The following is a 16,048-nucleotide window of genomic DNA, read 5'->3' as shown; positions in this document are numbered from 1 at the left end:
AGTGCTCAGTATATCCCAAGCCCTCCTTAATGTCCATCACCCTTTTACCCCATCTCCCTATCCTCCCCCACCCCAGCAATCCTCAGTACTTTGTCTCCTGTTCAGTATTTGTACTCCTATTCAGTTTGTCTCCCTCTCTGATTTCATCTTCAAACAGTTGATTTTAGAGTATAATGGGTTTATAGATAATTGTTTTACTTTCTTGATTCTTTCATATTATAACAATGATGCAATAAAAACAGCTTTAAAAAATTAGATCCTCACCATGTAGAGTAAACGGTACTTAGTTTGCAATGACTAAACCATGCTAAGAATATGAGTGCTTGTGTCTTCCGTCAGCTCCAGGAAATCATATACCATGACTTCCTTGTCTCTACCACAACATCTCAAGCCCAAATAGATCCAATAAATATCCAGTGCCAGTCTAATCACTGAACCACTGACAAACACCAAATGTAGTCAACATGAAAGTGAAAACTTACTGTTATTTGTTGGTTCAGGAAACCCAGCCTTTGGACCACTCCATCCTTTGTTTTCCCCTGTCTGAAAGATTAAGCCAATTGTTTAAATTCAGAGAAACAGATTTATGCGAAAAGAAAAAAGTTAACTAGCCAATTAAGCAAAGGCAAAAGTCTCTCGCATGATTATTTATTCTCTCCCTCTTTAAACCCAGGACCATGGACACAAAAGTAATTAATATGAACAGTAACATTCTTCCTTTCCTATGTGCAAATCTATTCTTATATCTTCTTCTGCTTTTATCTGTTCATCTAAATTTATAATTTAAGTAATAAAGAAAGCCTCACAGTCGATACATGTAGTATATACAACATAGGCTCTATCTAGATGGTTAAAAAGCAAACAATTCTTAAACAGTAAATAATAATCATCACAAGTGCTAAAGTAACTCAAAGGGTTTTATGGTTTCTGAAGTCTAATCAACAATGGAAATTGTTCTCTGAAAGCTCTAAGAAGGGTCATGAAATACTGCTAATGACATATACAGAAGATTGAAAACTAAGCCCAAACTTTAAGTAAAACTTATAATATCCTGACTTTTGTCATGCCATTTGATCTGCCTGTTATAAAAATATATTCGGAGAAGCCAAGGTATTTTGAAGTAGTAAGTATTTTAGTCAAATTAATAAGTGACTTTAACTGGTTGTGTGGAGCTGGTCTTATTGATATAAAGTACTACAGGGGAACAAAGTCATATTTCCTATTATAATCAGCTTTTATATTTACACTATCAGATGTTAAAGTTCAAATGGAAAAATAAACTCTAGATATAAACACAAAATATAATCCTGGCAAATAGTATACCACTGTGAAAGGACAGAAGAGGAGTAAATGCTCATAAATGCTGGTGAGTGTCAATGGAAAGCCCGAAAAGACCCCACATACACATTCTCTGTGAAGAGGAGATCAAAATGAGAAGAAAGCTGCCTGAGGGAGGTTAGAAGTTTGAGGAAAGTGGAACAAGGTATTAAGTCACAGTAGAGAAGGGAAGAGGAGGCAGATCAGAAGAATGCAGATTCTCAGGCACCCACCTCTGAGACTCAGGCACACAATCTGCTTGAGAATGAGTCTGGGAAAGAAAATCAAGAACTGTGTCCCCACACCCACCATACTCTCATGATCAGTAATAAGCACAACAGCTGACTACAGAGCATGCAGATATACCTCACCCCTTGGGACAGTGAAGAGGGACTGCTGAAACCTGAGGGCAGAGCAGAAACATTGAGGACAAAATCCTCCCCAAACCTCACCCCACACAAAACACAGATAATAGCACACCACTGCTGAAGGGATTTGAAGTCAGTAGTGATGAGAGCAACAACAAAACTCAAAATGAGCTCAACTACTGACAGGATTGATAGCACCATCTACACCCTCCAGAATTAACAGTCTGACAGAAAAGACATGCCTATTTCTCAACATAAATACTGTTCAACTCAGGCTCAACAATTTTTCAATATAAAATGTCCATTACTTATTCAAAAATTTTAAGACAACCAAAATTGTAAGAATTACCCATTGTGAGAATAAAGAACTCAACAAAACAGGACCCAGAGGTCAGAATTATAGGAAATAAATTTTACAATACCTAAGATTAGCCGGTTAGAAGATTTAATATATGTAATGTACATAATGTAATCACAGACAACATGTTTAAACATATGGGAAAATTCAACAGAGAAATAGAAACTATAGAACAAAAGCGATTGGAAATCTTGGGGGACAGTCACAGATGAAAATTAATGCTGATGTTATTAACACATGGACACAGATGAAGAAATATTCACTAAAACTGCAGATAAATCAATAGAAATTATTCAAACTGAGGCACAGGAAAAAAAAGGTAAAAATTTAAAAGGAACAAAAGATACTAGAGCTACAAAACAATACCAATGGTCTAAGAAATGTGTAACTGGAAGCTCCACAGAAGAGATGAAACAAAGAATAAGAAATATTTGAAAAATTAACAGCTGAGAATTTGATGAAGTAGCCAAATTATAACAATCCACAGATACCACGTGCAGAGACCACTTAGCAGGAAAAATACAAAAAGAGGAAGAAAGTAGGAGGAAGAAAAAGAGGAGAAAGGGAGGAAGAAGAGAGGAAGAACAGGCAAGAGGGCAGAAGGATAAAGCAAAAAAAATCATATTTACACATATTATAGTCAAACTGCTGAGAACTAATGAAAAAGGAAAATTCTGACAGCGTTCAAAGGGAAAAAGATAACATGAAGAGGAAAGAGCAGGTAAGAATTACAGCAGATGTTTCAACAAAAACTATGCAAGTCAAGAGACAATGAAACAAGATCTTTTCAGTACAGTAGATCCCCTTATCCACAGGGGATGCATTCCAAGTTCCCCAGCAGGCGCCTGATAGCACAGATAGTACAAAACCCTATATATACTATGTTTTTTCCTGAACATACACACCTACAACATGTTTAATTTATAAAATAGGTACAGTAAGAGATTAACAATAATAAGTAATAAAACAGAACAATTATAACACTATAGGAAGTTATATGAATGTGATCTTTCTCTCAAAATATCTTACTGTATTATACTCACTATTCTTGTGATGATTTGAGATGATAAAATGCCTACAGGATGAGATTAAGTGAGGTGAATGGCAAAGGCATTCTAATGTAGAGTTAGGCAACTATTAATCTTCTGATGAGCTTTCAGACCTGTGGATGGCCGCAGATGACTGAATCCATGGACAGTGAAACCATAAATATGGGAGACTACCCTACTGAAAGAAAAAAGCCCAGAATCCTATATCCAGACAAAAATAACTTACAAAAATGAAAATGAAATAAAGACTTCTTTATCAAACAAAAACCAAGAGAAATTACTTCCAGTAGATTTGTTAATACAAGTAGTTCTAGAGTAAGTTTTATAAGCAGTATAATACCAGAAAGAAATCTAAACAAATGAACATTATTCATGAATATGGATCTACACGAATGAATGAGGAGTACTGAAAATGGTAAAAATGAGGGTAAATATAAGACATTTTTTCTGATTTCAACAACATAAAATGACAATTGACTATATAAAGCATAATTAGTAACAATAAATTGTGAGTTTATACTATATAAAGAAGTAATATGTATGACCACAATAGGAGGTCTCTCAAACATACAGAGTATAATCGCAATAGGTCACAAAGACAGATAGAAAAATAAAATGTATGACCATATTAGAGGTCAAAGAGAAGAAAGTGAACAAAGAATAAATGGAATAAATAGAAACAAGTAGTAAGACAATACATTTAAATCCAGCCGTATCAATAACTACGATAAATGTAAATGGTCTTCAACTAAACCTTCAACTAAAAGACAGACTTTCAAATTAGATTTTAAAAAGCAAGACCCGGGACGCCTGGGTGGCTCAGTTGGTTAAGCTGCTGCCTTCGACTCAGGTCATGATCCCGGCATTCTGGGATCGTGTCCCACATCAGGCTCCCTGCTCAGTGGGAGCCTGCTTCTCCGTCTGCCTCTGCCTGCCACTCTGTCTGCCTGTGCTCACTCTGACAAATAAATAAATAAATAAAATCTTAAAAAAAAAAAAAAAAAAGCAAGACCCAATTATGTTTTCTTAAAAAAAGCAATTTAAGTATAAAGACACAGATAGACTAAGACGATGGCAGAAAAATATCTCATGCAAACATTAATCAAATTTAAACTGGGATGGCTATAATAATATCAGACAAAGCAGAATTCAGGGAAAGGATTATCAAGGCTAAGGAAAGAAATCATATAATAATAAAGTGGCCAAGTCACCAAAAAGACATAACAATGCTAATTATATATATATATGTTAACCACAAAGCTTTAAAGTACACAGAACAAGATTGATAAAACTGAAAGAAGTGGATCAATCCAAATTATAACTGGAGACACTAACAATAAAAGAAGCAGAAAGAAAATCAGAAGGAATACAAGACTGGAAAGAAGCCAAAAAGAAAATTAAAACATATCTTGAACTGAATAAAAATAAAAACTCAACTTGTCAAAATCTGTAGGACAAAGTTAAAAATCTGCCAGTGAAATTCACCATTACAACAGATTAAACAGAAAAATCATATGACATATCAACAGATGCAGAGAATGCATTTAGCAAAATTCAAAATGTACTGACAAGTTAAAAAAACAACAACAACAATCTCTTAATAAAGCAGGAATATAAGGAAATATCAATCTGATACAGAGTATCTATGGAAAAAAAAAAAAAAAAACTACAGGGGCGCCTGGGTGGCTCAGTGGGTTAAAGCCTCTGCCTTTGGCTCAGGTCATGATCCCAGGGTCCTGGGATCGAGCCCCGCATCTGGCTTTCTGCTCTGCAGGGAGCCTGCTTCCTCCTGTCTCTCTCTGCCTACCTGCGATCTCTTTCTGTCAAATAAATAAATAAAATCTTTAAAAAGAAAAAAAACTACAATCATCATGGTATTCATAAAGGTGAAAGCCTGGATGACTTTCCTTCTACAATGGGGAACAAGGTAAGGATATCTGCTTTCCTATTCAACAATCAACTACTTCTATTCACCATTGTACCAAATGCTCTTTTCACAGCAATAAAGCAAGGCAAGTAGATAAAAGCATACAGATTAGAAGGGAAGAAATAAAACTGTCGTTCTTCATAGATGATATGGTCATCAATGCAGAAATTCCCATACACTCTACAAAATAAACTGTTATAACTTATTACTCAGTTTAGCTAGGTCACAGAGTACAAGGTCAATATATAAAGACCAACTTTATTTCTATATAATAGAAAAGAACTGGAAATTGAATGGTACAGTCATTGGTTTAAAAACCAACATCATTAAAAATATACCATTAATAATATATCCAAAAACATGAACCACTTAGGGATAAACATAAAAATTGTGTAAAGTATTTCTATGAAAACATACAAAACACCGCTGTGAGATATTTCTATAAAAACCTAAATAAATGGAGAGCTAGATCTTGTTCATGGACTGAAAGATTCCATATTAAGATACTGATTTACATGAAACTGATATTCAACACAATCCTAAAGAAAACTTCCCAGTTGTCTCTTTCTTTTCTTGGTAAAGACTGATTCTAAAATTTCTATGGAAATGCAAAGGCTCCAGACTAGCCAAAATAATTTAAAAAATAAAAAAAACAGAACAAAGACAAGAGTTCTTTATCTGATTTCAAACCCATACATAATTGTAATAGCTTCAGGATAGACATATGGATTAAAGGAACAGAATCTAGAAACAGACCCACAAATATGTGGTCAACTGATTTTCAACAATTGCTAAGAGACTTCAATGGAAAAGCATTAATCTTTGAAACAAATGATGCTAGAACAACTGGATCACCTACACGGAAAAGGAGGGAAGGAGAGGACAGGAAGGGAGGGAAGGAAAAGGCAGGGGAGTTCTTTATCTGATAAAGAATTTGTGTCCAAAATATATAAAGAACTCTTACACAACTACTCAATAAGAAAGCAAACTATCCGATTTTTAAAAAGACAAAATTTTGAATAGGCATTTCAGGGAAGAGAGATAGGAATGGTAAATAAACACATGATAAAATATTCAACATTATCAGTTGCTAGGGATATATAAATTAAATTCCAGTGAGATAATATTATACACCTAAAAGTACAATCAAAACTATTAAAACCAACAATACCAAGAGCTGAATGTGAAGTAACTGCAGCTCTCAAACACTCCTGGTGGGAATACAAATTGGTACAGCCTCTCTGGAAAACCTCTTCACAGCTTCGTAACAAAGTTACACATGCGTTAATTATATAAATATGTACATAAAGAATATACTAGAGAAATATATACATATAAAGACTTATACATGAATGTTTACAGCCACATAGTTTATAATAGCTTCAAAGTAGAAAGAGCCCAAATGTTGGTACAGACTGAAACAGTAACAGACAATAGAAAAGAACAAACTAATGATAAATGCAACAGCACAGAAGAATCTTAGCATTATGAAGCCAGACACAAAAGGCTTCCTAATTTTTGAGCCAAATTATATGACGTTCTGGAAAGGCAAAATTATACAAAGAGAAATCAAGTGAGTGCTTGCCAGGAGCTAAGGAGAGGGTAAGAGATTAACTACAAACGGGAACTTTTCTGCAGTAACAGAAGTATTATACATCTTAATTGTGGTGGCAGTTAATGAATGTGTACACATATAACAACACACTTATGTCAAAATTCACTGAACTGCATCTCAATAAATCTGAATTTTTTTATAAAGTGGGGATATATTAGTATATACACATAGAATATCTCTGTAGAGATATTTATTTCTATTTATCAAATCCTTATATAATATTCACTGTATTCCAGACAGTATTCTAAATGCTGTACAATTAACTCATTGTGGGGAGATGCTATTCAAAAGAGAGACTAAGAAACCAACGATCTCAGAGTGAAATAAGATTAACTTTTTCCTCAGTGTTTACCTGTTCATGCTATTTGAATTCTTTCAGCCATAGATATAATTGTTTATTAAGAAAAAAAAACTTTTTAAAAACACGCTTTTGCAGGTTTTTAAGCTGCTTTTGCCACATTCATCACAGATTTTATTGACAGATCAGTGTATTCAGTCCTTGTCCTGATCTCTCTGTAGCATATGGCTGCTACCTACTTCTTTTTTTTTTTTTTTTAATGTTCTGTTAGTCACCATACAGTACTTCAGCTGGAGGAATCATGTTACCTACTTCTTAAAGCCACTCTCTCTTCCTGTTTACAGGTTTTCTTTCCTCTTCCTTCCCATCTCCCCCATGCACATTATCAGCTACTGAAAGCTTATCACACACACTTCAGAAATACCTCAGCTATCTATCGCCTTGCTTCTCTACCACCACGGCCTGAGTTCAGACCCTCAGCATCTTTTACCTGAACAGTTCTGCCAGCCTCCTAGCTGGACTCTCAGCCTCGTCTCATCCTGCTCAAATACCCTTCCTGTGTTACTCACACAGCTGTCTTTTGAAGAACGCAAAGCACATCATGTCACTTCTGTGTTCAAACCTTGGCGCTTTCCGTAGAGTTCCGGAATGGCGGCCTCCTGGTCTCCCGCCCGGAGGAGCCGAGAGCCCGGGGCCCCACTCCTCAGTGCGCCCTCAGAGAACAGCGCCCAGTAACTCCCGTCTGCCTGACCTCTGGCCGCGCTCCGAGCTCAGCGAGCCTGCAACTGGTTCAAGTGTCTCCTCATCAGCATTTTATGAGAAAGATACAGCAGGAGTCAATATCCTTGCGAGAAATGAAAAGCTCACAGTGACAGCGTCGCTGCCCTGGGATCACACATTTAGGCCTGAACGACAGCATCCACAACCGGAAACAAAATCGAGAAAGACATCTCTTTGTTTTGTGGAAGTGTCTGCTCAGAAGCCCCAGAGCTGAGAGGAGGAGGAGGTGATGCACTTTGGAACCATATTTAGTAACAGCATTATTTACAATTGCGAAGACCTGGAAACAATCCACATGTCCATCAATGGATGAATGGATGAAGAAACTATGATCATGCCTGGCAAACTGTGACCCATGGGCCAAATCTGGCTGTTGCTTGTTTTGAAAATGAAGTTTTTTGGGAACACAGACATGCTTATTCATTTCCCTATCGTCTATGACTGCTTTTGTGCCAGGAGTAGCCCACAAAGCCTAGAATATTATCAGGCCCCTTACCAAAAAGGCTTGGCAACGATGATGGATCTAGCTGTCACTTTACAGGAAATAAAGCTCAGAGAGGAACACGGCGATCAATGTCGACACAACAACCAAAGCAGACTACAAGTTATTTTATAAGACAAAAGACTCAGTTTCTTCCCAAATAAATTACATAAAAATGAAAAAGAAAAAGAAGAGGAAATTAATGTAGATTGAACAGTATTTAATAGAAATATCAGCCAAAAGCAATGTGTGACTCCTGCTAAGATCCTAATTAAAATAAGTGACTCGTAAAGCAAATTTTGACACTGTAAGGGGGGGGGGATTGAACATGAGCTAATGTTTCTGATTTTTACTCATATGAAACAAATGACCTGACTACTATTAAGTATATAATAGTATGTTATATATAAAATACACTAAAATATAAAATGACAACCATGTTACTTTCATAGGCTCTGTGGGTCAGAAATTTTGGACAAAGTGGGTGCCTCAGTTGGTTAAGGGGCTGCTTTCCACTCGGATCATGAAATCAGGGTCCTGGTATTGAGTTCTGCATGGAGCTCCCTGCTCAGTGGGGAGTCTGCTTCTCCTTCTCCCTGTGCCTCCACCCCGTGCTGTCTCTCTCTCGAGAAAGTAAATAAATAAAATCTTAAAAAAAAAAAAAAAAGGAATTTGGAAACTTGAAAGGCTGGGCTCAGCTAGAAATGTTGATTAAACACTGACAGATGCCACTTGTGTGGCTGAATTCTGAGAGGGGCCATCTTGAGAGGCACTCTCTAAAGAGGAAATAGGGCAAGAAGATCAAGTGGGAGTTAGAGACCTTTCTGACCTCGCCTTTAGAGTCAGGCAGCATTTCCACTCTAACATTCCCGTGGTTGCAATGAGTGATAAAAACCTGATCAGAATCAAGAGGTGGGGATTTTTTTTTTTTTGAAGATTTTATTAACAGAGAGAGAGGACAAGCAGGGGGAGTCAGAAGCAGGCTCCCCACTGAGCAGAGAGCCCGATGTGGGGCTCGATCCCAGGACCCTGGGATCGTGACCTGAGATGAAGGCAGACACTTAACCCACTGAGCCACCCAGGTGCCCCAAGAGGAGGGGATTAAGACTTCACCTCGTGATGGGGGCATGGCAAGCTCACCCTGCAGAATAGGAAGATGTTGCTGAAACCGTTTTTTGGAAAATACAGTTTGCCACAAATGGCTAGCAGCTGATATTAACAAATCATTGTCTTTTTTTCCTCGGGCATGGTAATGTTTGCATGGATTTGTTTTAAAAGTTGCTGCAGTGCCTGGGTGGCTCAGTCGTTGGAACCTCTGACTCCTGGTTTTGGCTCCAGTCATGATCTCAGGGTCATGTGATCAAGCCCCAGTCCAGCTCCCTGGAGTCTGCTTGCAATTCTCTCTTTCCCTTTGCCACTTCCCCCATACCTCCTGCTCTTGCGTGCTCTCTCTCTCTCAAATAAATAAATAGTCCTTTATGTGTTACAGTAAAAAAAAAAATCTTAAATTAGTAACTCCTCAAGCTCTTTAACTCACATAAAAACAGTAGTCTCAGCTATTCCTGACTTTCCAGATTCATCTTCATATTCTCTAGGTTCTGGGTACTATTATTTTTGTTACATGATTAAAGCTACTCACTGTTAACACTTAAGGGTTAGTTTTTTAGTGTAGGGACCAAGTTTCAGTCATCTTATTATCTTCAGCTACCAGTGTTTGGCACTGAGTGAGTGCAATGGTAAATTTTATGTGTCATTGTCTGGACCATGGTGACTAGGTAACTGATCAAGCATTATTCTGGGTGTTCTATGAGGGTGATTTTGGAAGAGACTGACATTGAAATCACTGAACTCTGAGTAAAGCAGATTCCTTTCTGTAATGTGGGTGAGCCTAATCAGTTGAAGACCTACCTAGAAGAAAAGATTGACCTCCCCTGAAGGAAGAGGGAACTCAGCAGAAAGCTTCTGGACTCAGACTTAACTCATGATTCTCCAGTCTAGTGGCCTCTCCCTCAGATTTTGGACTAGCCAAGCCTCTGCAACTGCACAGGCCAATTCCCTTACATAAGTCTCTGTGACTAATGTACGAGTATGTATGTACACACACAGACACACACACACACACACATCCTGTTGCACTGTTTCTCTGGAGAACCTTGAACAATAATATAGTGCATATACAAAAAATGTTTTCATATTAATAAAATTAGTGGTTTATTTTCACTTAACATACAAATACATGTCTATGAGGAGATTTACTTTGACATATATTTATAAATCACTCACCGGTTTTAAGTCAATATAAACGTGTTAAGTTAAAACAACATATACACAATATAAGAACTACAGAATCTTGAACACATGTTAGGTTTCATGTTACAAATACTTTTAAAAGAAGAAAAAGCATTGACTAGCCAGGTTATAAAAACAGAATTGAAATCTCTAGCGATATCACACACACAAATAAATCTTAATCACTCAAAATAATTGCCTAGATATTCACAGCTGTCTTAAAAAGAAAAGTATATCTAAATGTTTTCTAATAGATGATTTTGTTTTTACTCTAAATTTCAGAAATGGGTTCCTATAGAAACTGAAAATATCTCTAAAACAGAATCCTTATGTGAAAAACGGCATGGAAAAAAAAAGCATATTGTTTTTGATAGAAATAATCATTAAGCCTGTTTTATGAATTTTCATTTATTAAAATGTTTAGTCAAAATAATTTCTACATGTGCACAGATAAAATGATAATACAAAATGGAATTAAGCTAGCTCCTGCTAAGTTATCTGCCAAGTACAGAATTTGGGGTTCTCTGCTTCTCTTGCAACAGAGGTAGGTGTTAATGATGTCAGTAACTGCTGCAGAAGAAATAGGGAACCCTGAACATAAGTCTTGGCAGAAAATAAACACCCTCTGAGTTTACCTTTAAATTTAAAGTAAATAGAAAAATTAGTTTATAGAGCGCCTGTCCAATATAGTTCCTGCCCTAAAGGGATAACTCAGGATCTTTATTTCCAGTGTTTTCAGCTGTATTCCAGAAATAAAGGCTCACAAACTCTGTTCTTTAAAAAGCACAAATTAAAACTGTGGCTATATGGCAAAAACCATGAGTCAATAAACTAAAAAGTATTCAACTGGAATTATATAAAATTTATACAACAATATAATTTTTTAGCATTTTCCAACTGTAAGATTATAATATTTCATCTTAGCCCCATAAACAGATGTTATTTTGTACCTGGAGAATCTATCTTTAAAGATACAGAGTACCGCCCTGGGTTGCGGGGGGGGGGGCCCCGCGGGAGAAACACTGACTTCTACTTTAACAGTAGTTAAGACATTACTTAGAGTCAAAAACACTGGAATAGAATTTGTTCCTCACTCTGATATTCTGACAGGATAGGCATATGTACATATAAATTTAGCTCTCACCTTGTCAAGTTGATCTTGAAGACTAGTGGATGCTTTATAACCAAGCTGTAACAGCATTGCTTCTGCAGCATTTTTTTTGGCTATCTTTTTGTTAGGTCCTGTTCCAGTAGCAACTTCATTGCCTACTTTGACCTGATAAGATTAAAGGAAGAAAGTGAGGATAATTGCTTTGGTAAAAAGGAACTTCTTAACACCATAAAACAATGTGTCATGCTCTTTAGCATTCAAAAATATAAAATTTGGTCCATAATGAAAACAGCAACTAAGATACTAACCCATTTAAATAATGTTATAAATACAAGTGAAAATATACATGGGGAAAAATACAACAATATGGTCCTCAAACTGACAATGGGGGTTTATCTCAGGGTGACAGAATCTTAAATGATTTTTACTTCCTTACATATTTCTATGTTATTTGATTTTTTAAACAATATTATTTATACAAGCAAAAAAATAAAATTCACATTGTAACAGAATTTACATAGATTATGACTACATTTAGTGTTATTTATTTAATGAACTAAAAAGCTGAAATTCATGGTGCTGCCATTTAAAACAATGCTCACATTGCATTCCAAGTTTATAAAGCTTTATATAAATAGTTCCTGAGGAAAATTAATATACAAGGGTTAATACAATATTGTGGTTAAGAACAAAGATTTCCAGGTCAGATCTGGGTATGAAATTATTCTAGAGGCGCTTAGGTGGTTCAGTTGGTTAAGCACTGGACTCCTAATTTCGGCTCAGGTCATGATCATGCAATTGAGCCCTGAAAGGGGCTCTAGCTCTACTCTGGACACGGCACCTCTCTGTCCCTCCCCAAACCTCCCTCTCTGTCTCTTAAAAAAAAAAAAAAAGAAAAGAAATTCAATTCTACTACTTCCTAACTGTATGAATTGATTCAAATTAGTCAACATCTTTAAGCTTCAGTTTTTTCATCAGTAAAAGAGGTACTCCTATACTACCTCACAGTATTGCTCTGAAAATTAAATAAGAAAATGTATGTAAACTACAGTGTATAATAAATCATAATGCTCAATAACAGGAGGTGGGGTTTTTTTTAAGACTTTATTTGACAGAGACAGAATACAAGCAAGGGGAGGGAGAAGCAGGCTCCTACTGAGTAGAGAGCTCAGGATTCTGGGATCATGACCTAAGCCGAAAGCAGATGTTTAATTGATTGAGCCACCCAGGTGCCCCTAACAGGAGCCTTTTTATCATTAGAACTATTCCACAATTATCTCTGGGAAACAAATGACACTCACATACACATATATGTCTATATATATATTTAAAATACATCAGCTATCCACACATATATTTTCCAAATTGGGTAGTGTTTTTAATGCTGTACCTGCCAAGAGCTAACGCCAAAAAAAAAAAAAAGAAAGAAAGAAAAAAGTAAATCAGAAAGTTAAAAGGAAAAAAATTTAAAAATAAAAAAATTTTTTTTAATATTTTATTTACTTGAGAGACAGAGAATGAGAGAAAGACAGAAAGAGAGAGTGCACACAAGCAGGAAGAGGAGCAGAGAGACGCAGACTTAATTAATGCTGAGCAGGGGCTCAATCCCAGGACCCTGGGATCATGGTCTGAGCCAAAGGCAGATGCTTAATTGACTGAGCTACCCACGTGCTCCCAAATAAATACATTAAGAAAATTTTTAAAAAGAAAGCAAGAAGTACAGCATTACAAGGACAAATAAGAAATACACAACCACAGTGAGATTTGTTTTTATGAATTGGATCTCAATAAGCGATCAAAGCAGCAAACAAGAAGATAATCACAACTTCATAAATTAAACAAAGTAGTCTGAATAATCTAACAGGCAAAGAAGAAACTCCAGTAAAAATTAGAAAATATTTTAAGTAAGTAATAACGGAAATACAAAATATCAAAATTTGAAGTTTGCAGCTAAAGGAGGGTCAAGAAGAAAATATATAGTCATAAAAGTTTAGGGAATGGCAGGAATATAATGAGCTAAACATCCAGTTCAAGAAGTTATTAGAGAAAAATGAATCCAAAGAAAATAGAAGAATAAAGACAAGGGCAGAAATTAAGGAAAATAGAAAACAAAATACGATAAAAAAATTTCAAAAAGCCAAAAGTTGGTTTCCTGAAAAGACTAATAAAATGATAAATCAAAGATTAAGACTTCTCAAGGCAAAGTAAGAGAAGACACGAATAAGAATGAAAATGGGAGATTTTGTTGTACAGTATTATATACATTACACTTTGTTGTATTACATCTTGTATAGCATTAAAAAAAAAAAAAGGGATAGGGGCGCCTGTGTAGCTCAGTTTGGTTAAGTGTCTGCCTTTCTTCTAAAATCAAGTCCTACATGGCTCTCTGCTCAGTGGGGAGTCTGCTTCTCCCTCTCCTGATCTCCCTGCTTATGCTCTCTCCGATCTCCCTGCTTATGCTCTCTCGCTCTCCCTGTCAAATAAATAAAATCTTTAAAAAATAACAAGGGATATTGAATATTTCAGCTAAAATTTTTTGAATATTTAAATAAAGTGGAAAAATTCCTCAACAATACAAATTACCAAAACTGGCATAGAATAAACCCCAAACTGTATAGCTCTATAACCATTAAAAAATAGTAATAATTAAAAGCATTTCCACAAAGAAAACTCCAGAGAACTCCTCCAGCAAGTTCTACCTAATATTTAAGGAAGAATAATGTTAGTCTTACAAAAATTCATCTAAGAATAGAAAAAGAGATATCAGTCCCCAATTATTCAGTGAGGTATCACTTTGATTCCAAAATCCAACAAGAACAGTATAAGAAAAAATTTTACAGACCAATTTCATTCATGAATATAACTGCTAAAGTTTAAACTATATAAGAGTAAACTGAACAAAGCAATATAAAGAAAGAAAAATCATGACCAAGTTAGGTTTATCACAGAAATTTAAGATTGGTCTAACATTTGAAAGTCAAACAAAATCAGTCAACAGAATCTGCTATATTAATAGGTTGAGAAGACAAAACATACGGTCATCATAATAAATGGATCAAAAGCATTTGATAAAACTCAACATCCATTCATAATAAAAATTCTTAGTAAACTAGGGAAAAAAGTAAACTTCCTAAATACGATGAAGGGCATTTTGTAAAAAACTTATAGCAAACCTCAGCAAATGTTATACTTAATGTTGAAATTCTGAAATTAGAAACAAGACCAGGATGACTTCTATTTATACTAGCATTTAACATTTTACCACAAATCCTAGACAGAACAATAAAGCAAGAAAAAATATGGTATAGAATTAGAAGTACAAAAACAAACCATCATTATCTGGAGATACGTTTTTTACATAGGAAATCCAAGAATATCTACAGATAAATTATAAGAATTTATGAGTGTCAAGTTTTCTATGTAAATAGTAGTATACAAAAGCCAACTGCATTTTTATATCCCATCAACAATCAAGTAGAAAATTATAAAAGTTATTAAATGCAAATCAAATGCCTATGATGTTTAAGAACTTTATACAGAAAATAATAAGCACCAAGAAAATTAAGATAAACTTAATAAGTAGAGATATGCCATACTCATGCACTGAAAATCAGTATGATATCAATTCTCTTCAACGTGACCTATAAATTCAATAAATTTTCATCAAAATTCCACACATGTTTTTACAATATTTGACAAGCTGATTCCAAAATTTTCATGGAAATACAAAGTGCTAAGACCAACCAAGATCTTTTTGAGGAGGAATTTGGCGGCATTAAAATTAATTACTTCTGTTCCTCAAGAGAGCATCACTAAAATCGGGGGGAAAAAAGGAGAGTCACAACACAAGGAAAGATATTTGAAATGTCATGTAACTAAAAAGGATTCACATTCCAGAATATATAATGAATGCCTCTATGTTATTTTTTTTTAAACTGTACAAAAGTAAGCAAGAGAGCTGAACAGGCAATCTATATTTGAAAATTTGGATTGTTTGATGAGATGTCACTGTGCTTTGTTTAGAAAAAAATTAGCTTCAATAGCTTCATGCCACTTTAATAAAATTTCACAATTATAATATACTGTGTACTGGCAATGAATTAGTATGTAGTACAATTAAACTTAGTTTTCAGATATAAAGCATGATACTTCTGCCCACAGTTTTCTTTTCTGGCTTTTGGGTGAAAGCATAATTGGCTATTTCATTTGTCTCAGAACATACCAATTCCCATCTGGTAACCAGACTTGTGTACTGTTTGCCATTTATTCTTACACAGTATTCAGGTTCCGTGTTACCATTTCTATCACTACTTTTAAGATTCAGTGAACAAAGTACTTCTAACACAGTGGTTAGAAAAAAAAACCCCAAAACCTTAAATATAAACAATGTACAAATTATATGACAAAGAAATTATACTCTTTTCATCGAATTTTAGTAAAGATGAACTAAATGAC

The 16,048-nt window shown here is 35.3% G+C and overlaps 1 protein-coding gene across 9 annotated transcripts in view; it reads right to left on the bottom strand.

The window, feature by feature from the left end:
- STAU2 (staufen double-stranded RNA binding protein 2) overlaps positions 1-16,048 on the bottom strand; it is a 330,383-nt gene that overhangs the window by 165,379 nt on the left and 148,956 nt on the right. For all 9 annotated transcript variants that reach the window (XM_044245452.1, XM_044245450.1, XM_044245458.1 and 6 more), the window contains 2 exons: positions 11,627-11,758; positions 483-543 (listed from right to left, as the gene is read on the bottom strand). In XM_044245452.1, the coding sequence (XP_044101387.1) occupies positions 483-543; positions 11,627-11,758 (193 nt within the window). The remainder of the gene's footprint in view (positions 1-482; positions 544-11,626; positions 11,759-16,048) is intronic.

Source organism: Neovison vison, chromosome 4 (genome assembly GCF_020171115.1).
Source record: "Neovison vison isolate M4711 chromosome 4, ASM_NN_V1, whole genome shotgun sequence".
NCBI classification, from domain to species: Eukaryota; Metazoa; Chordata; class Mammalia; order Carnivora; family Mustelidae; genus Neogale; species Neogale vison.
Note: the sequence above shows the minus strand (reverse complement) of the source record. Positions and strands in the feature narration are given on the sequence as shown.